Raw genomic sequence first — 24,594 nt, forward strand, 5'->3', positions numbered from 1 at the left:
GGCTTCCCCATTCGATTGTGGATGAAAGGGGGGAGAGCAAACATGCCAAATACCGAAGGGCCTACAAAAATCCTGGAAGGTCTGCAAAATAAACTGACGTCCATTGTCCAATACCAGGGTGACTGGCAGACCTTCCACAGAAAAGATTTTTGCTAGTGCCTGAATTGCAACTTATGAAGTGGTTGAGGAGCAGCGAACCACATATGGGAATCAGGAATAAGCATCAATGACAATGAGCCAAAAGCCATTGAGAAACAGGCCCGCAAAATCTATGTGAACATGTTCCCATGCTTGGGCTGCAGGCAGCCATGAAGAGAACGCTGACCTGGGAGACGCCTGTTGGCTCGCACACTGGGAACAGGCGGCCACCAAGTGCTCAATTTCTCTGACAATACTGGGCCAGTACACATGTCTGCGAGCCCAGGTTTTAGTACGGGAAACACCCCTCATGTAATAACGTGAGGACCTCCCTTCGCAAACTTGCAGGAACAACCATGCGAGGAGCTGTAGCTGTATCATCGGTAGCCAGAAGGAGAACTCCTTCCAAGACTGAGAGGTGGTCTCGTAGAACAAAATAATTACGAAGAGGGTCCAAGGCCCGGCCTGGAGGTTGGGACGACCACCCCTACTGAATGAGGCGAACTACTTGCCGGAGAACTGGGTCAGCTGCCGTTTCCCTGGCGACTCTAGAACTAGTGATCGGGAAGCCATCAACCACTTAGTGGGATGCCACATCCAGATGAAAACACATAATCTCCTCCCGATCGAACTTAGAATCCGGGCCCACCGGAAGACGGGAAAGAGCATCGGCGATGGCATGCTGTCTGGTAAGGTGAAAATTAATGTCATAATGGTACTTAGAGAGGAACGAGGCCCAGCGCTGCAGTCTGTGGTCCACCCTATCCAGAATCTGAGAGGCTGGGCCATATAACGATATTAATGACTTATGGTCAGTGATTAACTGAAACTTCGTGCCATACAAGAAAGGGTGAAACTTGGTAACAGCGTAGACAATGGCCAAAGCCTCTTTTTCCACCTGGGAGTAATGGGCCTGCATGGGACTAAGAGTTTTAGATGCAAACGCCAGTGGCTGCTCGGAGCCATCCATGTTGCGATGGTCCAGGACCGCCCCCATCCCATACTGCGAAGCATCTCTAGCCAGGACCAACGGCTTATTGGGGTCAAAACCAGCCAAACAAGGCGCTGACGTGAGGAGGCCCTTCAACGAGGTCAATGCTCGCTCGCATGCAGGCGACAAGTCAAAAGGAACACTCTTGTGCAGAAGGCAATACAGGGGGCGGGCTATGGTGGAAGCCCTGGGAATGAACCAGTAGTAATAGGCAATCTTGCCTAAAAAAGCTTGTAACTCCTTCAGCGAAGCGGGCCACGGAAGGTTGACGATACCTTGGACCAAACTTCCTAGCGGCTGGACGCCATGCCGAGAGATGGTGTAGCCCACATACTCAACGGACGGTTGGAAGAAGTTCGACTTACACAGGTTGCAACGCAGGCCCACGGACCTGAATTTGAGAAAGAGGGTTCGAAGGTTGTGCAAGTGTTCCTCCGTGCTGTGGCCTGTGACAATTATGTCGCCCAGGTAATTAATACAATGAGGGATTGTCGACCTGACGTGCTCAAGATAACGCTAAAATATCACCGGGGCACTGGATATTCCGAAGGCCAACCGCTGGTATTGGTAAATGCCAAACGGGGTGTTGACGACCGCCAGCCGTTTGGAGTCCTCATCAAGTGGTATCTGATGATAAGCCTCCGAAAGATCGATTTTTGAAAAATATTGGCCTCGCGACATGGCAGAGAACAATTCATCAGAACGAGGCTAGGGATAGGTGTCCACCACCAATTGGGAATTAATGGTAGCCTTGAAATCGCCACAAAGACATAATTTTCCCGAAGGTTTCCTGACAATAACGAGGGGTGAAGCCCACTCACTAGAAGAAATGGGAAGAATGACCCTGAGGGCTGTCAGCCGATCTAGCTCTACTTTTACCTGAGGGCAGAGAGCCAAGGGGATCTGCCTCGTGCGTAGAAAATGTGGGCGACCCAACGCCTTCAATGTTAAGTGAGCTTCAAAGTTTGAAACACACCCCAGGCCAGAGATCAAAGATTCCAATAATTGATAGGGAACATCTTTGGAGACCAACTGTATGGTGTCTGCGATAGAAAAACCAAAACCTTGAAAGGCATCAAATCCAAAAAGGTTAGTGGAGCTCGCATCACTGACAACAATAAAAGTAAGAGGCAGAGTGACTGATTTGTAAGTAATGTTGGTAGTGAATTGACCCAGTAGGGGAATGAACTGTTTACCATAACCACATAGACGCCGGTAAACTGGCGCCAACAGGGGCGACCCAAGGTCAAAGTAAGTTTGTGCATTCAATAAGGAAACTGCCACGCCCGTATCTACTTTCAGTTGTAATCGGCGCGACCAAACCAACACCTCGATAAAGAGTTTGTGTGCCGATGTGTCGAGAACCTGATCCGATGAAACTTCCTGAATGTCAACGTCCATGTCCTCTGTACCTGCTTCCTTCAATTCTTTTGAGGCTGAGAGGCAAACTTTAGCAATGTGTCGTTTTTATTACATTTGCGACAAACAGCCCAATGCTGGGGGCACTCTGACCAATCATAATGTATATAGCACGATGCACAGTATGGTAACAGGGGCTGGCGGTCGGAACTCTGTTTATGCGCCATGCGGGAGCAGCCGTAATGGCCGGATTGTACTGCTCGCACGTCGTCCACCCCAGACGCAGTGGACGCGGATGCACCGCCCTGAACCACTGCGACGTCGCACCACGCTTCAAACTGTTGACTTGCAGAGTGAGAGACTTCATACGATTGAGCAATGGACAGGGCTTCCTCAAGGGAAGGGTCTTCTAACTGCAGGGCCCGTTGCTGGACCTCCCTGTCAGGGGCCGAACGAACAATGACGTCGCGCACCATAACGTGGGCATACGACTCTCGCGACTGCTCCGTGACAAAATGACACTTGCGACTAAGACCGTGCAGGGTAGCGACCCACGCCCAGTAAGACTGATGGGGCCGCTTCTTGCATTGATAGAACTTGACCATAGCCACCACAACATGCATGCAGCAGTGATAATATGAAGACAGCAGTGAACACAATGCGTCAAAAGACAAGGATGAGGGTTCCTGCAATGGCGCTAGCTGCTGCAAAACGTGATACAGTGAGGGAGATATCCAAGACAAGAAAAGAGCATGACATACCTCTGCATCAGCAACATGAAACGCCTGGAAATGCTGCCAAAGACGATGTTCATAAGCATCCCAATCCTCCGTCGTCTCGTCATACGGGGGAAAGGGAGTAGGGAATGGCGCTGGAGCAGACTGTGTGGAGAGCAACGCCGAAAGCACTTGTTTCATGGTTGCCATGAGCTCTGTCTGCTGCTCAAACAAAACCGGCACAAATCCTCCATGCCGTGGATAAGCTGCGAAACCGGAACAACGACGCAACACGCAAAAGAACAATCCCATCCTCGTCACCAATTGTGTAGTAACACGATTCACATTTTCCGTCGCACTTCACATAGTGTAGGCCAGGAACTGTCTGCTAGGCATGCCCGATGTGAACTGACTGGGCACGGCCCATGCTGCCTGAGTTGTTGTTGTTCCGCCAGCAGAGGGCACGGCCGAATTCTCGCGTGCCCTCTGGTGGACGGGACTTCCCCCGCGATCTTTCTGGTGGCTACTTCAATTTGATTTTTTATTGGTCCAGTTTTATCATACAGCAAAAATTGTACAATTGATATTGGACAGATGAAATAAAAGTTACAATAATACATAGTATTAGCAAAATAGTAGGCAAATTAAAAATAGGTACCTATTACAATTAATTTTGCTATGTATTCAGAAATTCTCTGACAGAATAGAAACAGTGCTTTATTAGGAATGCCTTTAGTTTAGCTTTAAATATTGGATGAGTAGCATTTTTTATTTCCTCTGGTATCTTATTGTGTAGTATTACACCAATGTTAATTATACTCCTCTGATAGGTGGTTGTTCTGTGATATTTGATGTATATTTGATTCCCCTCTGGTACTGTAGTTGTGTACATTTTTGTTCTGTAGCAGTTTGCCTGTTTTCAGGAGGTAGTCCCTAGTGAACAAGATAGTTTCATAAATGATTAAACTTGGAACATTTAGAACACCAAGCTCAGTAAAATGGGATTTACAGGACTCCATATTTTTCAGGCCACAAATTATTCTTAGAGCTCTTTTTTGCATTAAAAACCTTTACACTGTGAGTTGAGTATCCCTAGAAAACGATCCCATATCTGACTAGTGAGTAGAACTGAGCATAGTATGCCTGCAGTACTGTTGTTTTGCTTGCTGTAGCCTTTAAAACTCTTAGGCCATAGCACACATATGATAGTTTTCTAGAAAAGTTATTTATATTGTGTGTCCCACTTTAAGTCTTGCTGAACCCATAGACTCAAACATTTTGTGGCACTTACATTTTCTAGGGGATCATTTTTTAATTGTGCTTGAATAGAGATTTGATTAGACGGAGGAATTAAATGAAAATCAACACACACAGTTTTTTCAGTATTTATAATGCGTTTGCTTTTTGTGAACCACTCAGAAAGTCTTTTCATAGAACTTTCTGCTGTGGACTGCAAAGTTTCTGGACTGGATCCATTGAGCAATATGCTGGTGTCGTCAGCAAACAGGATAGTTTGTGTGGGACTCATATATTCAACTAAGTCGTCCACATAAATAAAGGAGAGTAGTGGACCTAAGATTGAGCGCTGCAGTACACCATATTTTATTGGTAATTCGTTAGAAAGAAATGAGTTGTTTCTTGTTTTATTCATTTTGTTGAATTCATAGTGAAGTGATACTTTCTGCCTCCAGTTTTTTAGGTATGAACTCAACCAGCTATGGGCTACACCTCTTTCGCCTTGACTTTCTAATTTTTTTGAGCAGAATGTAATGGTCCAGGACATCAAAGGCTTTTGATAGATCTAGAAAAATACCTGCAGCTAATTTATGTTGATCAAGGGATTTTAAGATGCAGTCTAAGAATTCGAAAATTGCTGTTTGTGTAGATTTAGTCTTTCTAAAACCTTGTTGTTGTACTGTAAGAGGTGCATATTTATTTATGAGACTTAAAAGCCTGTTGTAGAAGAGTTTCTCTAGAGTTTTTGAGAAGGAACTTAACTGTGACACAGATCGGTAGTTTGATATTTTTGAAGAAGTACCTTTTTTTAGCAGTGGTGAAACTTTTGCTATTTTAAAAATATCTGTAAAAACACCAGTTTTTAAAGACAGGTTGAAAATGTTTGCCAAGGGGTTTGCTATGTGGTGATCACATGCTTTTAATATGAAATCAGGTACTTCATCAAGATCACTTGCATTTTATTGCTTAATGGTTTAATTTTACTTATAATTTCATTGGAGTTTGTTTCATAAACATACATAGAAGCAGTCGAGATCACTAACTTGCTGGAGAAACTTGGGACTGGTCCTTGACAGTGTACTTGAATGAGGTCTTCAGCTAGTGAAATGAAGTATTCATTGAATTTTTCCACAACTGAATTTGGGTCTGTGACTTTTGAGACTTCTAGTGTTAATGATCCATTCTTTTTCTTTGGAGCTGAACTACAAGTTTCTTTCTTTATAACTCTCCATGTGGATCTCATTTTGTTAGATGAGTTTCTTATCAAATTGTCATTCCACATAATTTTTGCCTCTTTGACTACTCTACCATAGATTCTTTTGTAGGCTTTTGAATAATCTGTGAATTCTTGGGTTACTCTGTATTTCTTACAATAGTACTGCAGAAATCTGTTTCTCTCACTGGAAATTTTTATGCCTACAGTTACCCATTGCTTATGATTGTTAGGTTTTACTGTTGTTACTAATTTTGGAAATGCTACATTAAAATAGTGAAGAAAGATGCTCTGAAAACTCATGTACATGCTTTCAACATTGTTCTGAGTGGCAATGCTTTCCCAGTTTTCCTTTGCCAGTAAGAGATTAAAAATTCTAATGTTGTCTTCAGAAAAGGTTATTTTTTCAACTACTTTTTCGGAACTACTACTACTTGTAGGCATTTCTATATACAGCAGCTGTGCCTCATGTTCACTATAACCCATGCTCAGTACTCTGCTTGTGAAACTGTAATTTGTTTCTGATATGAATATTTGGCCAATAATGGAATTTGTGCATTCTGTTAAACTTGTTGGGCAGTGTCTTGTGGGGATCATATTGAATGTGTTGGTCATATTTATTAAAGCATCTCTGGTGCTGCTGTCTTTTGAAAAATCAATATTGAAATCCCCACAAAGCACTATCCTCATATTTAGTGTACAGATCCTGTTCAGCAGAACCTCTAGTTTATTCATGAAGACTATCAGGTTTCCACTTGGTGCTCTATATATGTTAATAACTATGAAACTAAGCTCTGGCAGTTTAGTAATGGAAAGTTCAAAGTCTTTTTCAGTTGGGTCAATATAACTTTTACTGACATCACAGAACTTCATTTGTTCTTTCACAAAGATAGCAGAGCCACCATGTTTGGAAAACTCTAGGCTAAAATGACTTGCTAATCTATATCCTGAGATTGAGGTTAATTTTACTTCATCATTTCATAGCCAGTGTTCTGTAATGCAAATTATGTCTACGTTTAGTGCATACTGGAGTAGTACTTCTGACATGGAAATTTTATTTGTGAGTGACTGAACATTATGGTGTAGTGTAGCAAAATCTGGGTATTTAGTAACTTTAGTTGAAATGGTTTCTGATTCTTGATCTAATGGCATTTCTAATACAGCACTTACCCTAAAACGTGTTCGCTATCTTTCTTGTGTGTGGCTTCTGTTTGCTGGTGGCAATCAACAGGTGAGTTAATTTCTGGAGATTGTATAAGTTTTGCTTCATCCACATCTGTCCTCTTTGGTTTAAACCATTTCATGATTTTCATTTGGCTGATGACTTGATTGTTTGTTTCTCACCTAATCGGTTTAAACCACTTGGTAATTTGTATCTGGCCGATGGCACAGCTTGTAACTCATCTAAAGCACTTCTTAATCTCCATTTGTTTGTCACTTATACTTTTTTCTTCACTCTTCTTCGAGATGCGAGTACATATTTTTTTGGCTAGTAATTTCTTTCCTGGTGTATTTAAATGAAGTCCATGGACTGTATGGAACCTTCGCTCCAATCTGTTTATATCTACAATATCGACATTCTTAAAGTTAGTGCACATTTCAGTGATACACTCATTTGCAACATTAATTTCGTGGTTCACACGTGAGCAGGGTGGTAAATCATGTTGATGTGGGATGTTCATAATGAGTACATTTGTGTGGGTTAAATTATTTAAACATTTCCTCATTTCTGTAATAACCTTGTATGTCTCATTTCTATAGACGTCGTTTGATCCTCCTATTAACACAGCAAAATCGTCTTTATTCAAACTAGCAATGTCAGTTGATGTTGTTAGATCTGTTATTTCACTCAATGGAGTCCCTGGCTTTATGAAAACAGATGCCTTGAAACTACATGTTCTCATCAACATTGCAGAAATTTCACAGCCGTGACTATCACCTAACACACAGATTGTTTTGTGTTTCACTCTTTTTGTAACCAGAGGATTTAAGGTTCTTCTTCTCACCTGACTAGTGTTGCTTTTTCACCACATGTATTATAAATGTTCTTCAGTTTGCAGTTTCGCTGGAGATGTGTTTTTTAATGTAGTTTCCTTTTTTGCACTGAAGTGTGTGGTAGTGTAGGTGTGCGCATTTATTTTTGGAATTTTTAAAATGTCTCCTGATGCAGTATTTTCACTGTTTGACCTACTTACAATGAGCAACGGTTTGCCTACATTGTTTTCCAACTTTTCAATCTTTTCCGACGTGTTCACTAAATCTACTAAATGACCTAATCATGTATTTTAAAACAACAATAACTCCTAAAGTTATCAGACCAGAGATTTCTCCTTAGAATATCCTTTTCAAAAGAATACTCCTTGTTTTGTTGTAGACTAACTAGTTCCTGGTAGAAATTATTGACTCAAATTGTATTCCATTTTCTGTGTACAACACAAGGTGCCATTACTACGCAGTCACCTGTTTGTACCCTTGAAAATACCTCGCTCATCATACAAGAGCCTCTTTGCATATTAACCAACAACATTTCTTCTTTCAACATCATTCTATTTAAGCTGCTTTATGCATTGAGCTAATTGTCATCAGATATGTACATTACAATTATATCACAAATGTTTGGATTCAAATATCTTGTACAATGAGAATACATTTGGAAATGCAAAACAGCCAAGAATGTAAGACACAACAAAAGGTCATTGAAATGTTTTTGGTTCTTGCTTCTACAACGTTACTGTTGTTACTGTGAGCACCGTTCTTACATGGCCACAACACACTTCCAAGCTACTACATCTGAGAACATGTAACTCACAGCAGGTGGACTCATGAAGCTCCTTGTCCTGCTTTGCAGATGTGGTATGTCCACGTACCTTGCATCATCTTCACATAATAATAAACTATTTCTCTTACAATATGCTTTCTGAAATTTAACTACTTATACAAATATTTATTAATGTCACAACCATCTTTCATTATTTAGAAGGACTGAGAGTATGACCCATCATCTTCCCTAAAATAATGTGTTACACCTCAAGGTACATTTTGTAGTTCAGTCCACACTCAATCCTAGAAGTTTTCGTATTTGCTTATTTTTCTTCACATTTGGCAATTACAAGTTGTATCATAAAACTTCCTGGCAGATTAAAACTGTGTGCCTGACCGAGACTCGAAGTCGGGACCTTTACCTTTCGCGAGCAAGTGCTCTACCATCTGAGCTATCGAAGCACGACCCACGCCTGGTCCTCACAGCCTTACTTCTGCCTGTATCTGGTCTCCTACCTTCCAAACTTTACAGAAGCCCTCCTGCGAACCTTGCAGAACTAGCACTCCTGAAAGTAAGGATACTATGGAGACATGGCTTAGCCACAGCCTGGGGGATGTTTCCAGAATGAGATTTTCGCTCTGCAGCAGAGCGTGCGCTGATATGAAACTTCCTGGCAGATTAAAACAGTGTGCCCGACCGAGACTAGAACTCGGGACCTTTGCCTATCGCGGGCAAGTGCTCTACCATCTGAGCTACCGAAGCACGACCCACGCCCGGTCCTCACAGCCTTACTTCTGCCAGTATCATAGTTTGAAGTGCACATTAAAACTACAGGTCCTCCTATAACTTGCTGGAAAGGAAGTTCAGAGATCAGAGGAAGGTGTGGGCACATTACATCCATTAGAACCTTGCTTAGTAAAATGCTGCATCCTTGGATTAAGGACAGCTTACATTACAGTGGTTGTAGACAAACCAAATAAAAATGTTGCAAGATATGATACAGAGACTGGATGGCACTGGGAGAGAATATGGCTTTGGAATTAATGTAGAAAAGACAAATGTCACATGAATGTCTTCAGATGATACACTGTTAAATTTGAGATTGGGATCAAACAATCTGGAAGGCAATCTGGACACCTTTTAATATGTGATAGGCATCATCCCATTGAAATTTGTTCCTAACTTGCCATGGTCAAAGACGCAGTCATAAAGTAATCTCTACTTTCTAGTAATATTGATATTACGAAAAAGTGGGTTAAGTGTTATATATGGAGTGTGGAACTGTATGGGAGAGAAACTTGGACACTAAGGAAAACAGACAAAAAAATTTTAACAAGTTTGAGTTGTGGTGTAGAAGAAGGATAGAAAATATAAAATGAACAGACAGAATAACATAGATAGATGTGCTGACATGAGTTGGTGAGAGGTAGTCAGTTGCAGAAATATCATCTACAGATAACACAGTCTGATAAGCCATATTTTGAGACATTAATGTCTCTTACTTGATGATACATAAGTCAGGTTAGGAGAAAAAACTCAGAATGAGAAGAAGAAGAAGAAGACCAGCATTGATTGATGAATTAAAGACAAAGAACAAATATCAGCTGTTGCAGAAACAACTGAAGATAGAGATAAATGGAGGAGAAGAATCATAACTAAAACCTGATGTCTTAAGGATGAGCTTTCCTAGCCATCTGTGGAACTGACAGCAGACAGAACACTGTAGATGATAATGGTAACAGTATTTAGTTAATGTCAAGTGTATAGAATGCATTTTTCAATGTAAGTACATAAGTAAATAAATAAAAATCATGTTGTCTTTTTTGTTCTAGGATTGCCTTTGTTGTTTCTTATTCCATGGATTATATGCCGTATTTTCTTAGAAGATGACTTCTGTTGGACTTTAAATTTAAATAAACATATATATGCAATTATATATGTTCCCACGGCTGCCTCAAATATTGTAAGTTTAGATGAATATTATTTCTTATCTTTTGTTCATATTTGTTCATATCAAAGAAAGCATACCTGAAGTCACTTAGGAAGATTTAACAGGAGAGTAGCAACAATATCTAGTATTGAATTTCAGCATAATTTCTCAATGAGAAACTTTAACTATGTGACAAAAGTAATTGCAGTATTTGTATGGCCTGCAAAAATCTTGTATATGCAATAATAGAAAAGCATGTTTTTGGCTTGTCATTTAATTTTCTTGTAACTTGTAGCAAAGATGAATAAAAGTAAAGCAGAGTCACCATAACTTCAGCACCAGTGGTGGATTGCCTAGTGCCCTCAGAAACAGACATTACATTCTATGTCTTTCTTTACAAAAACCCTTTTCTTATATTTGTATTTTTATTTGTATTTGTATTTCTTTATTGGTCCTGTAAATCGTGTTTAGGTACATATTTTGCACAAACGATGTAGGACAAGTCAGGTTGGTACAGTATATACAACATCATACACATTGTTATTTTGAAAGAATAAATAATTAAAAATTATTCAATACATGTTGAATATTGATGACAAATTTAATATGTGGCGTAGAGCACCATAAAAATCGATATTTGTTCTGTGCATAAGTGTGCTATCTTTGAGGAGAGGGCTTTGGAGAGCATGTTGGACGCTAACGGCAGTTAGCCTCCGGACTTGTATCTGTGTAGACGCTAAGTGTGAATAAATCTGTATATGAGAGAATTCTAGTTGTTTACCTACAACTATACCATATTCCCTCACTGGTGACCCCGTTTTTGTGTAATACGCGTCCGAGTTACCGCCTGAAGGTTATTTACGCGCCTACCGCGTCGGGTTTCTCCGCGATCGTGAGGGCCTTTGTTCAGCTCCAGACAATGGCCTTTCAGCATTCACCGCCGCCCGGATTCCAGCAACATCTCTCCAGCACCCCTGCCATCGTAGTGGACATGCCGCAAGAATCTTCAGAATCCTTCAGCCAGAACATGCAGTGGAATTCATCGAGTGCCACCAGTTTCTTCCAACTGCCAACGGTCGTGGACTCTGGCTTTGTTAGCCTGGACCTTCCCACATGTTCTCCACAGAGGGTTGGTCGGAACGTTTCTACTCCAGTGTCGAACACACAATTCAATACAGTTCGTGGCGTTGAGCGAGGTTTTGCTACTTTGGAAAATCCAGTAGTAAATTCAAACTCAAATCAGTTCCCGCCACGTGTGTATCCTTCCGTGCCGGCTAGTCAACAGGTGTTCAGTGCTCGCCAAACAGCAAATATCACACCGAGTGTGCATCCTAGTGGACGTGTGTGGGATCCTTGTGTTGCTTCTAATCAGGTCAACAATTCTGTGCTGGATAGTAATTACACCGACATCTACAACCAGTCCCACCACTCACGGTCGAGTGAATACTGTGTGCATAACGGACATTCACCGGCGTACTTAATCACTTGTGGCTTCTCTCCGAGCTACCACGTCAATGAGAATGCACATTTTGACTACGATCCTCACACCGTTCGAGCGCCCGTCGCGTCCGTCGCTTCTGCATGCTCTACTTCCGTCCGAAGTAATAGGCGCACCTCTGCAGTGACTGCAGTGCCGAATCTGCTGAAGTTACCAGACTTCAAACTCGCTCACCTGGAGTTCTGGTTTAACCTGGTTGAGCAAACATTCAATGTCTGTGCTTTGGACGACGACGCACGCTTCGCCTGCCTCATGAACCATCTTCACGACCGCGTCGATTTAATTTATGATCTGGTCAAAGCACCCCCCCTAGCAGGGAAGTATGCTTTGGTGAAACAAACGATACTGGAGCACGTCTCTAAAACCAGGAGAGAAAATGTGCGACAGCTCATCTACGAAGAGCATCTCGGCGACAGGTCTCCGTCCCAGCTGTGGTGGTGCATCCGTCTTCTCGTCGATGAGCAAGTTATGCCTGATCACACTGAAAAGCTGCCTTTGCCTGTCCAGACTGCAATCTCTGCGTATGAAGATAGGCCAGTAAATGAACGTTTACGCGCCGCCGACAGAGCATACTCCGCCAGGCAACGTGAGCTCCGTGCACTGCATTCTGGACGTGACCGCACTAAGACGCTTTCTGACGCCACGCCCTTGTCTGGTGCTGCTGATAACAAGTTTTTTAAACTAGCCGCCCTGCCTGCACCTTCAACTCCTCGCAACGACAGTACATCGGCCTCTGTGGAAGACTCTGGGGGACATACTCCGTCACCTAGCAACTACCCACAAGGGCACAGGCCCGCCCAACCTTACTGTTTCTTCCACGTGAGATTCAGGGAGCAAGCTCGCAAATGCCAGTCACCGTGTTCTTACCCAAACTCCAACCGCAGGTAGGCTACGGTGCCACCTCCTGCGATGTAAACAACGGGCACCATCCCACGTTGCACTCCGTTTCGGACAATAACAGTAAGTGTGGTCGAGTCTATGTTCGCGATTTACGATCAGGTGTATGTTTTCTGGTAGACACTGGCGCAGATGTCTCTTTGCTGCCGGTTCGCCTAGCAACCAATAAAGTGCAACCACACAAAACAGAACTTCGTGCAGTGAACTTGTCTACCCTACAGTGTTCGGGTTCCACTTTGTATACAGTGAAACTTTCGCCCGAGTGCAAGCTGGAGTGGACATTTCTAGTGTCAACAATTGAAGAACCTATTCTCGGAATTGATTTCCTCAAGCACTATCAGCTGTCACTAGATTTTGTGCAAAATACTGTGTTTTACCCCTCCCTTAACAAACATATTCCTTTCGCTTTGCCGAGTGACAGTTCGGCTAACACCAAACATGTGTGCTGTGCTAAGAAGTGTGTAAACCTATCCTTGGAGCTGCAATCTTGGACAAACAAGTGGCTAGTGGAGTGCGCCAAGTCTTCTAAGTTGCGGATGGAACGTATGGAAATGCTGCTGCATCTCCGCGACGTACACCACAAGTTGGCCTCCACACAACAACGCCTCGCGGCACTACAAGCAGACGACTCATCGGCTACAGACAAGGTCAGTCCGTGCCAATCTGGTGTTCCCATGCCCGCACACGTTAACGACAATGTTGTGAACTCTGTAAACTGTGTCAGCACCCCCTTTTGTTATGATCGGGTATGCCCGAGTGCTCATGCTCCTTGCGTTCCGAATGGAAAATTAACTTGCCAAGCTTGTGGCAATGAACTGCGGCCATCTGCTGTCCGGCCACGCCCAATCGTGCCTACAGCGCTCGTAGCAGCACGGCCCGCTACTAAGAACCAGTGTACCAACCTCGCCCATGTTAACATGTGTGCGGCCTTTATGCAGCCTACGAGCGGGTGGCACACCTGTATTTCCGTGTCCTCAGCGCCACAGCTTGGCCCGTCCGCCACTGCCTGCTCCACTTCACGGACATCTGACTATCGTGCCGCGCCACGTATTGCAGTAGTCACTAATGGCACAGTTCATCGGTTACGTCTAACCGATGGGCCGCCCATATCGCAACGTCTACGCCGCCTCAAGCCGGAATTTATGAAAATTGCAAAAGAACAATTGGATGATCTGTTACAAAAGGGAATAATTGAACCTTCTTCCGGTTGCTGGGCTAGTCCTATCCTGTTTGACCAAAAGAAAGACAGTACTTGGCGTATGGTCGGAGACTATAGGCGTTTAAATGCCCGCACCATCATTGATAAATATCCGGTCCCACACATCGCAGACTTCAATCATGCGCTCGCAGGTGCAAAGTACTTCTCTGTTTTGGACTGTAAGCATGCATTTCATCAGATTCCTATGGCTCCGGAGGACATTGAAAAGACTGCTATAACCACTCCCTTCAGGCTGTTCCAATACAAATTTATGCCGTTTGGGTTGAAAAATGCACCCAAAACGTGGCAGCGTTTCATCAATCAAACTTTATCCCATCTAGACTTTTGTTTCATATATATGGACGACATATTGGTTTTTGCTTCTACTTTAGAACAGAGTGAGGAGCGTGTTCAAGTCGTGACAGATATTTTAGCAGCCGCTGGTATTGAATTGAACAATAAAAAGACTCAATTGCACCAGTCATCCATCACATTCCTAAGTTATGTTGTGTCATCGGACGGTCTGACACCACCACAGGACAAGATCAAGCCTGTTCTCGAGATGCTACGCCCTCAGACCTACAGGGAATTACGCAGGTTCATCGGAACAGTTAATTATTACCGGAAACATTTGCCAGCTGCTTCTGCGGTGCAGGCTCCTCTCACAGATGCTCTCGCTGGCCCACAAACTTCTGGCACCCGCCAGGTACCATGGACACCAGACATGGGCAAGGCATTTAAGGAACTCAAACAGCTGTTGGCCTCCGCTGTCACTGTTGCTCACCCACGGGCAGACGCCACAATGTTTATCACTACTGACGCTAGTGACAATGCTATCGGCGCAGTACTGAGTCAGACATACAACGATGTTACGACCCCCCTGCAGTTTTTCTCAAAAAAGCTAAACAACGCACAGAAGAAATACTCAGCATTCGACAGAGAACTACTTGCAGTTTACGAGGCCATAAGACACTTCAGAACTGATGTTGAGGGACGAGATTTCTATGTGCTCACTGATAACAAGCCGTTGGTTCCTGCCATAAAAAATCCTGCGGCTGATCCGCCCCCACGACGCTTTCTTCACATCGATTACATCTTGCAATTTACAAATGACATTCGTTACATCCGAGGAGCGGACAATGTGGTCGCTGATTTTCTCTCACGTGTTGGTGCTGTCACAACCTTAATTGACTTAACGGACCTACCTCGGTTGCAATCGGCAGACACCGATACCGTGCAGTTAATTTCAGACCACAGCTCCTCTCTCCAACCGGTACGCTCTACTTTCCCTGGCATATCTGACTTAGTGTGGTGTGATGAATCGACTGGTACATTGCGGCCATTCATTCCTAAGCCCCTTCAACGCCAGGTCTTTGACAAACTACACACATTAGCACACCCCGGTGTCAAAGCCTCCACCCGTCTGGTAGCTGAACGGTTTGTCTGGAGAAACATGTGCCGTGACTGTCAGTCTTGGGCAAGGGCATGCATGGTGTGTCAACAGAACAAAGTTTCCAGGCACACTTCTCCACCCCTTGGCTGTTTTGCCTAACCTCCAGGCCGGTTTCACCATGTTCATGTCGACCTCGTAGGCCCTTTGCCCCCCTCCAAGGGTTTCCGTTACTTGTTTACAGCTATTGACAGGATGACTCGGTGGGCTGAGGCTGTGCCTATTCCGAACATTACCTCTGAGACAGTAAGTCGAGTATTCTTAGATTCGTGGATCTCTAGATTTGGCTCGCCTGTTTACCTCACCACTGACCAGGGGCGACAATTCGAGTCTTCAGTTTTCTCTGACTTATGTAAAATGTGTGGTATTGTCAAAATTCATACTTCTGCATACCACCCCCAAAGCAATGGGCTTGTCGAGCGATGGCATCGCACCCTGAAGTCTGCCCTGCATTGCCATGACTCACTATGGACAGAGGCACTGCCCTTCGTGCTTCTTGGCCTTCGTGCGACTTTCAAGGAAGACCTCAAGGGGTCCGTAGCCGAGTTTGTATATGGCCAACCTCTGGTTTTGCCTGGAGAATTAGTCACTCTGACCCCACTTCCACGGCCCTCTGAACTCCCTTCACTTCTCGAGCGGGTGTGCTTGCACTGCAGCAAAATTCAGCCGCCACATCCAGCTGCCCATACACCTCCGCGCGTGTACGTACCGCACATGCTAGACTCTTGTGAGTACGTGTTTCTCAGAGACGACTCAGTCAAAGCCCCGCTTCAGTCGCCCTACACAGGTCCTTACAAGTTCGTCAAACGCTCTGAGAATAACATGGATCTCCTCATAAAAGACTCTGTAACCACGGTCTCACTCAACCGAGTGAAACCAGCTTTCATTGAGCCTCAGGTGAACCTCCCTGATTCTGCCCCTATTTCTCCCACTCCTGCCTCGAGCGGCCATCCATCTTCCCACACCATGCATTTGGGTATTGATTTTCCACAGCGTGTTTCTCTGCCGAGCACTGCTCCTTCTCCGCGTTCATCTAATTCGAGTGGCCAATCTTTTTGGGGCTTCACTCCTCACAGCCCTCGCAGTCGAACTGCCAACCACTCGGATTCTACCATTGTGTTACCATCTTCGTGTGACAGCTCTTTGTCACACCGTTCAACCCACGCTGGCTCCTCATTGCCTTCGGTCATGCTCCCTCGTCTGTCAGCTGATCGCCCGAGGTTGTCTCGTGCACAGTCTAGTGCACCTGCCACCCCCCTCTTAGCAGATGCTTCCCCCTGCCATGGCTTTCCCACACCTCCCTGCCTCCCTACCATTGCTCGTACAGGTGCCATCCAAGAATTCACAACACATGTGCACCCTGATGACATACATAAATTATCTGTTGTCGTAGATGGCGATACAGTGTGTGTGGTACTCGCATGTGACAATATTGATGGAGGAAGTGCAGAATCTCGTGTGGTGCGCCACTTTAAATTGAGCAGAAGTGCTGCGTGTGGCAATTTGCGTGTCTTTGTTAGGCCTTCTGGTAAGGTGATTCTCCGCCTGCTGGCTGACGAAGTGCTACACCTTCACTCCAGGACGGGACGTCATCTTCAGCCGCCGGTGTCGCTTGCTGACTTCACCATCGACGTACCGGGCTTCACCCCCCGGACTCCTACCAGTCGACCGCTTCCGCCTGATGCAGAAGAACTGTGCGTTACCTTCCTAACTTCTCACCCCCCCCTCCCATTCACAGGGATGTACTCCATACTGCGCGGGGGGGAGGGGGGGGGGGATGTGGCGTAGAGCGCCATCGATATTTGTTCTGTGCGTAAGTGTGCTATCTTTGAGGAGAGGGCTTTGGAGAGCATGTTGGACGCTAACGGCAGTTAGCCGCCGGACTTGTATCTGTGTAGACGCTAAGTGTGAATAAATCTGTATATGAGAGAATTCTAGTTGTTTACCTACAACTATACCATATTCCCTCAAATATAATGAAATAAAATGATAGACTTATTAAGAATATTTGAGCAGCTACACTACACTTTTCTGGTACTCTAAAAACTCAGAAACAGAATAGAAGTAGTGGTCAAGCAAGTACTCTTTCAGTTTCACTTTAAACTTTTGTAAATTTTGCATCTGTTTCAAATAGGGTGGCATGTGATTGTACAGCATTATGCCAGTATGATACACTCCTCTCTTACAAATGTTTTTACTTACTGTATTGACATGCAAGTAATGCTTCTGCCTAGTATCATGAGGGTGGTAATCACAGTTATACTTGAAGATATTTCCATCTTTTAAAATACTCCCTTTTGTGAAATTTAATATTTCATACATATATAAGCAAGGGAGAGGCAGTATATTGAGACTTTTAAATATTGGTCTACAGGAGTCTCTGTACTTAGCATGGTTTTTTATTCTAACAATCTTTTTCTGTAGCCTAAATGTTTTGTTTGTACCTACGGAGTTCCCCCAAAAGATAATGCCATACATCAGCAGTGACTGAATACTGCCATGGTACATTGTGATCACAGACACACAGCTTGTATTTTGTGCAAGGATTCTTCCTGCGTACGTAAGTGTGTTTAGCTTTTTATTTACATGGTTAAGATGTGTCTCCCATTTTAGGTTTTGCTGGATATGTGTACCTAAAAATTTTGTGTTGCTCACAGATGAGACAGTTTTTCCATCAATTTTAAAAATTGGTCTTGCAGGATGTAGTTTCTGTGAATTGTGGAAATTGATTGTCACTGTTTTTTCATTATTTATTATTAGCTTGTTTGTTCTGAACCATTGTGTCAAATTTTGTATTATTCCTGTAGCTGTTTTTTGTAGGCATTCTTCATCACGTGATTTGATTAGGATATTTGTGTCATCTGCCAAAAGTACTGCTGTCCCTTTAGTTATTTTTTCTGACAAATCATTAACATAAAGAATGAAAAGAATTGGCCCAAGGACTGACCCTTGAGGAACTCCATATGATATGTTTTCTGCCTGACTGTAAAAATTACAAAGTTTTGTGTTTTTATGTCTTTTTATTTTATTTTAATGATCTGTTGACGGTCATGAAGGTAGGAATGTATCCACTTGTTTGGCAGGCCTCGTATTCCATAATTACCTAGCTTCTGCAACAGAGTATTGTGATCAATTACATCGAAGGCTTTGCTAAGGTCAAGAAATAGGCCTGACACATGTTGCTTATTATCTACTGCAGTTAGAATTGCATTTAAGAAGGTATAAATAGCTGACTGTGTTGGTCTGCCAGTTCTGAATCCATGTTGCGCATCACTTATTATGTTTTCTTTGTTTAGAAAGGCTGTCAGCCTTCTAAGAAAGAGTTTTTCAAGAATTTTACCAAAACCTGACAATAATGATACAGGTCTATAGTTTGCAGCTTCATGTTTGTCCCCTTTCTTGTACAGTGGTGTCACTTTTGCCATTTTCAGATTTTTCGGGAATATGCTACTCACGAATGATGAATTGAAAATATCTGTTAATGGTTCTATGATAGATGTTACACTTGCTTTGATGATAATATCTGGTATTTCATCAGTACCTGCTGAATACTTATTGGGTAACCTTTTTATAATGACAGATAATTCCTCAAGTGTTGTTGGAGACGTGAGTGGGGTTCTTGTGAGAATTTTTGTATCTGACTGGAGTATATTGCTGTCTGGTTGTGAGTTGTAATGTTTGTAATCAGGTGGTGTGCAACATTATAAAAGTAGTTGTTAAATTTATTAGCCACTACTGTGGGGTTGATTATTTTATTGTTGTTTTCATGAAGTTCTATATTTTTGTGGACTAATGATGTAGTACCTGTTTCTCTTTTTATGATACTCCAGGTTGCTTTAGTCTTATTCCTGGAATTTTTTATTTGTTTGTCATTTTCCATTTTCTTTGCTTTTGTTATAACTTGTCTAAGTATTTGTTTATATTGTTTAAAGTAGTTGATGAATACAGGATTTTTGGCTTGCTTTGAGTATTCATATAAGTTCCTTTTATTCTGGCATGATATATTTATTCCTGTTGTGATCCATTTATTTGGTTTGTGCACAGAATTTGTAAGTGACGTTTGTTTGGGAAAGGCTATTTCAAAAAAATGTTTGTATGTGGCCATAAATTTATCAAACTTGTCATCTGTGTTGTTTGAACTGTAAACATCAGTCCAAATTTCTCTTCTCAAGAGAGAACAAAAGTAATCTATGTTTTCATTATTAAATTTCCTCACAATAGCTCTAGTTTTCTGGGCTTTCATGTTTCCTGGAATAGCGATTGTTAGTATTTGGGCATTGTGATCACTAAACCCAGTGTTTGCAGTCTCTGTGTTGCAGACATATTTATCTGTATTTACAGACGCCTGATCTATGGTTGTTGCAGAAGTAGTGGTTATATGAGTTGGGTTGGTTGTAGTTGGTTTTAGTTTAAAGGACTTCAGAAAGTCTTTGATTTCATCTTTAAATTTACTAGGTTTGGAGAAATCAACATTGAAATCTCCACATATGATAATATTTTTTTAAGGGTGTTGAAGTCCTATAACAGCTCTTCCATATGATTATAAAACACTTTTTTACCGCCATCTGGTGACCTATATACACAGATGATTACAGAATTGCTAGTTGGTGGTTCTGCTATTGAGAGTTCTATGTCTCTTTCTTTAGATAAGCTGTCAAATTTGGTTATGTTAGTGAAATCTATATCTTCTCGAACATATATGCAGCTACCACCATGCCTGAGTACTTCTCTACAAAATGTGGCAGCTAATTTAAACTGAGGTAGCTGTGCTAGTTCTTTCATGTCTTTATTTAGCCAGTGCTCAGTAAAGCATAAAACGGAAATATCACTCATATCATTTAACAAGATTTGTATTTCATTCAGTTTATTGGAAAGACACTGAACATTCTGATGGAACAGTTTAAAGTATGAAGCAGGGACTATATTGTGTCTTGCTTGACCACTTACCTCTTTTTTACATCTAGTATTGTTAGCTGTAAAAAATCCTCCTTGATTTGAGGTGTGGGTGGTGTCTTCTTGCTAACTGGTTCCCTGGATTCTGGGCCCTGCCTTTCTGTGCTGTGGTGCTTCTAATGGTAATCCACGTGTCAAGTAGCATTTGTTTCATTTTAGGCACTTGTATTGCACTGGTTTTCACATTGTATTTATTTTGGTGAAACACTGATTTCTTCAGGTAGACTGGTCGATTCAGAGAGAGATGCATCTGGTTTGTACGACTGTTAATTTTAATTAACGAAGACAGTCTATTGCATCCTTACTCCTTCCCCTGTCTGTTCAAGTGGAATCCGTGATGTGTGAATTTATCACGAGACAGTCTTTCCATTTCAAAGTTTATGGATATTCTACTTTTGTTGCAAGATTTTGAACAGTTCACTGTTTGCACTAAATGGTGATTAACCATGTCAATTTTTTTGTTTATATATTCTTTGTCGAATCTTTGGGGAATTGGATGCAAAATGATTTTTGTCTTGTTACGGAGTTGGAGAACACTTGGTAACACGTTATCAATGCTTTCCACAATGTTGTTGTAGGAGTCTTCAGTATCGTTCGACCCAGCGATTAAGATAAAAGTATCACTCGCATTCAAGTCTTCTGCTAATTTGTCAGTTTGATTAAAAACTTCACGGAGAGGAGCATTTTGTTTAATAAAACTTTGAATGTCATATTTTGTGTCTAGTTTTGTCTCCAGAATGTTTCTGCAGTACCTGCCTTGGCTGTCACTCACTATTAAAACTTTCGGATTCCATACTGCATTCCTTAACTCGTAACTTTGTTTCATATGTTGAGGTGCTTTATCTTCTGGAACACAGTTGGTATCGTTCATTACAGTTTCATTTTAGGCACTTGTATTGCACTGGTTTTCACATTGTATTTATTTTGGTGAAACACTGATTTCTTCAGGTAGACTGGTCGATTCAGAGAGAGATGCATCTGGTTTGTACGACTGTTAATTTTAATTAACGAAGACAGTCTATTGCATCCTTGCTCCTTCCCCTGTCTGTTCAAGTGGAATCCGTGATGTGTGAATTTATCACGAGACAGTCTTTCCATTTCAAAGTTTATGGATATTCTACTTTTGTTGCAAGATTTTGAACAGTTCACTGTTTGCACTAAATGGTGATTAACCATGTCAATTTTTTTGTTTATATATTCTTTGTTGAATCTTTGGGGAATTGGATGCAAAATGATTTTTGTCTTGTTACGGAGTTGGAGAACACTTGGTAACACGTTATCAATGCTTTCCACAATGTTGTTGTAGGAGTCTTCAGTATCGTTCGACCCAGCGATTAAGATAAAAGTATCACTCGCATTCAAGTCTTCTGCTAATTTGTCAGTTTGATTAAAAACTTCACGGAGAGGAGCATTTTGTTTAATAAAACTTTGAATGTCATATTTTGTGTCTAGTTTTGTCTCCAGAATGTTTCTGCAGTACCTGCCTTGGCTGTCACTCACTATTAAAACTTTCGGATTCCATACCGCATTCCTTAACTCGTAACTTTGTTTCATATGTTGAGGTGCTTTATCTTCTGGAACACAGTTGGTATCGTTCATTACAGTTTCATTTTAGGCACTTGTATTGCACTGGTTTTCACATTGTATTTATTTTGGTGAAACACTGATTTCTTCAGGTAGACTGGTCGATTCAGAGAGAGATGCATCTGGTTTGTACGACTGTTAATTTTAATTAACGAAGACAGTCTATTGCATCCTTGCTCCTTCCCCTGTCTGTTCAAGTGGAATCCGTGATGTGTGAATTTATCACGAGACAGTCTTTCCATTTCAAAGTTTATGGATATTCTACTTTTGTTGCAAGATTTTGAACAGTTCACTGTTTGCACTAAATGGTGATTAACCATGTCAATTTTTTTGTTTATATATTCTTTGTCGAATCTTTGGGGAATTGGATGCAAAATGATTTTTGTCTTGTTACGGAGTTGGAGAACACTTGGTAACACGTTATCAATGCTTTCCACAATGTTGTTGTAGGAGTCTTCAGTATCGTTCGACCCAGCGATTAAGATAAAAGTATCACTCGCATTCAAGTCTTCTGCTAATTTGTCAGTTTGATTAAAAACTTCACGGAGAGGAGCATTTTGTTTAATAAAACTTTGAATGTCATATTTTGTGTCTAGTTTTGTCTCCAGAATGTTTCTGCAGTACCTGCCTTGGCTGTCACTCACTATTAAAACTTTCGGATTCCATACTGCATTCCTTAACTCGTAACTTTGTTTCATATGTTGAGGTGCTTTATCTTCTGGAACACAGTTGGTATCGTTCATTACAGTTTCGTTTTTACTGGTTGCTGTGTAAACGCTGCCTTCAGTTACACTCACACATTGCATTGGCTCTTTACCAGCTGACATCAGAACAGTTTCTTTATCTGAAGGTGCACTTACTTGTTTGGTTGCACTTTTTCTGGGTACCGTTGGCGTTGTAGATACATTATAACACGAGTGCCTTTTTAGTTGTGATTTTAAATTGTGTGTGTTGGATGCACTTTTTACGGTACACCACTCTTCACTGCTTACATATCTGCTTAGTTCTTGTTCTAACTCTCTGATTCTTGCTAACAGAACGTTTCTATCCTCTTGCAACACTTTAATTATTTCGTCTTTTGATGCTGAGTCCGTTACAAGTTTGTGATCACCATGTGGCACCATGTTCTTCATTTTTGATCGTGTAAACATACCTTTACATTTATTTACTTTTACAGTGCACGAGTAGCACAGATTGTCCTTATCACCACCATTTCTTACACATTTTGCACATAATAGTCTTGTATTTATATCAGTTTTCGTGAGCTTTGAATATGTTACACTTTTACTCTGCACCATCTTTCTATGATTTCCATTCATGAATTTAACAGAATCAGATGGAAACATTAATTTGTCATTATGATGAACAGTTGTTCTGTTCAATGAGTTTCAGATAAAAAGAATGTGACATTTTTTAACCACTGCTTTATTTGTTTTATTAGTATGTGACTAGTTTCTACTTTTAGGCCATTTTCAAATTATTTTCTGTACTGTAACAGGTATTTATGAGTATCGGCATGAGGTTCTCTGGTGGAGGTGCAGAAGATGTTGGCAGTTTGATACTGTTTGTTGATTTTATTGCTAGGTATAGTGAATATCTGGCTGTGAGAGGCATGCATCAGGTCACTAGTAGTGAACATCCAGCTAGAGTGGGCTGGTGTAGAGTTGCTAGCATCAGTCCTTCTCATCTGTGTGGTTCTGTAGTGAACAACCTTGCTTAGCTATACATTCCAATCTGCTTCACAATACTGTGTCAGGTGATGGTACCTCAACTCTTCTGACTGTGGCTTGAGCAGGCTGATCTTCAGCACAGCAGTATCCAGCACCGTTGCACAGACCAGTGGCTGGAGAATGGCAGCTAGTGATAGTGGATCTTAATGGCATAAGGCTGGGAGGGGCTTTCTTCAACCTTCAGCCCATCTAATCTGTGGCTGGACCACCAGCTGGCAGTCCAGTCAAGATGATGAAATGACATTAGTGGCATCACAGCAGCAGCCTACATGCAGCGGACTCAAGTTCTAAGCCCAGCTGTACACAGGCCCAGTCCATTCAGATGGCTAGCTTTTGCGCATGACAGGTCATGCCTTGTTGCTGCATGCATCAAGTACAAGGCTTGCCTAGCACTGCCAAAATTTCTTATATGCTAGTCATTGCCCGAGTGGCTGGGTCATGGTTGCAGAAATACTGATTCTACACATGACAGTAACAGACCGCAGCATGGGCCCGGATCATAACATTTCTTACCATGTTGGAAGAGTTAGGCCCACTGAATGTCTAATCTGACAAGTCTGGCCAAAAAGTGGCACATATTCATTTATGTTTTACACCTTACAAAATCCCGATTCAAACACAGGTCTGGAGTACGAACTGTAGGTTAGCTGCTACACTCTTATAGTCTTTTCTTTCCTATTTAATATTTACACTTTTTATGACATTTACACTTTTTACACCATTTCACCTTCATGACACTTGGTCATTGAGTGATTCCTGAGTTTTTGCACCATCTCATTTCAACTTTTCAAGGCTCTCTTCAAGGCTGAGTCATTTCTTTACCTGCATCAGCACTTCTGGTATGGGCATGCAGGTTGAAAATGGTGAGGATGGGATCTGGGCAACTCTACACTTGAGGTAGCTACAAACAATGTACTATTGCCATGACTATGAATGCAAC

The 24,594-nt window shown here is 42.1% G+C and overlaps 1 protein-coding gene across 5 annotated transcripts in view; it reads left to right on the plus strand.

Moving 5' to 3' along the window:
* Positions 1-24,594, plus strand: part of LOC126414647 (parathyroid hormone/parathyroid hormone-related peptide receptor-like) — a 510,473-nt gene that overhangs the window by 372,040 nt on the left and 113,839 nt on the right. For all 5 annotated transcript variants that reach the window (XM_050083365.1, XM_050083368.1, XM_050083367.1 and 2 more), the window contains one exon: positions 10,247-10,377. In XM_050083365.1, the coding sequence (XP_049939322.1) occupies positions 10,247-10,377 (131 nt within the window). The remainder of the gene's footprint in view (positions 1-10,246; positions 10,378-24,594) is intronic.

This window comes from Schistocerca serialis, chromosome 1, assembly GCF_023864345.2.
Source record: "Schistocerca serialis cubense isolate TAMUIC-IGC-003099 chromosome 1, iqSchSeri2.2, whole genome shotgun sequence".
NCBI lineage: Eukaryota > Metazoa > Arthropoda > Insecta > Orthoptera > Acrididae > Schistocerca > Schistocerca serialis.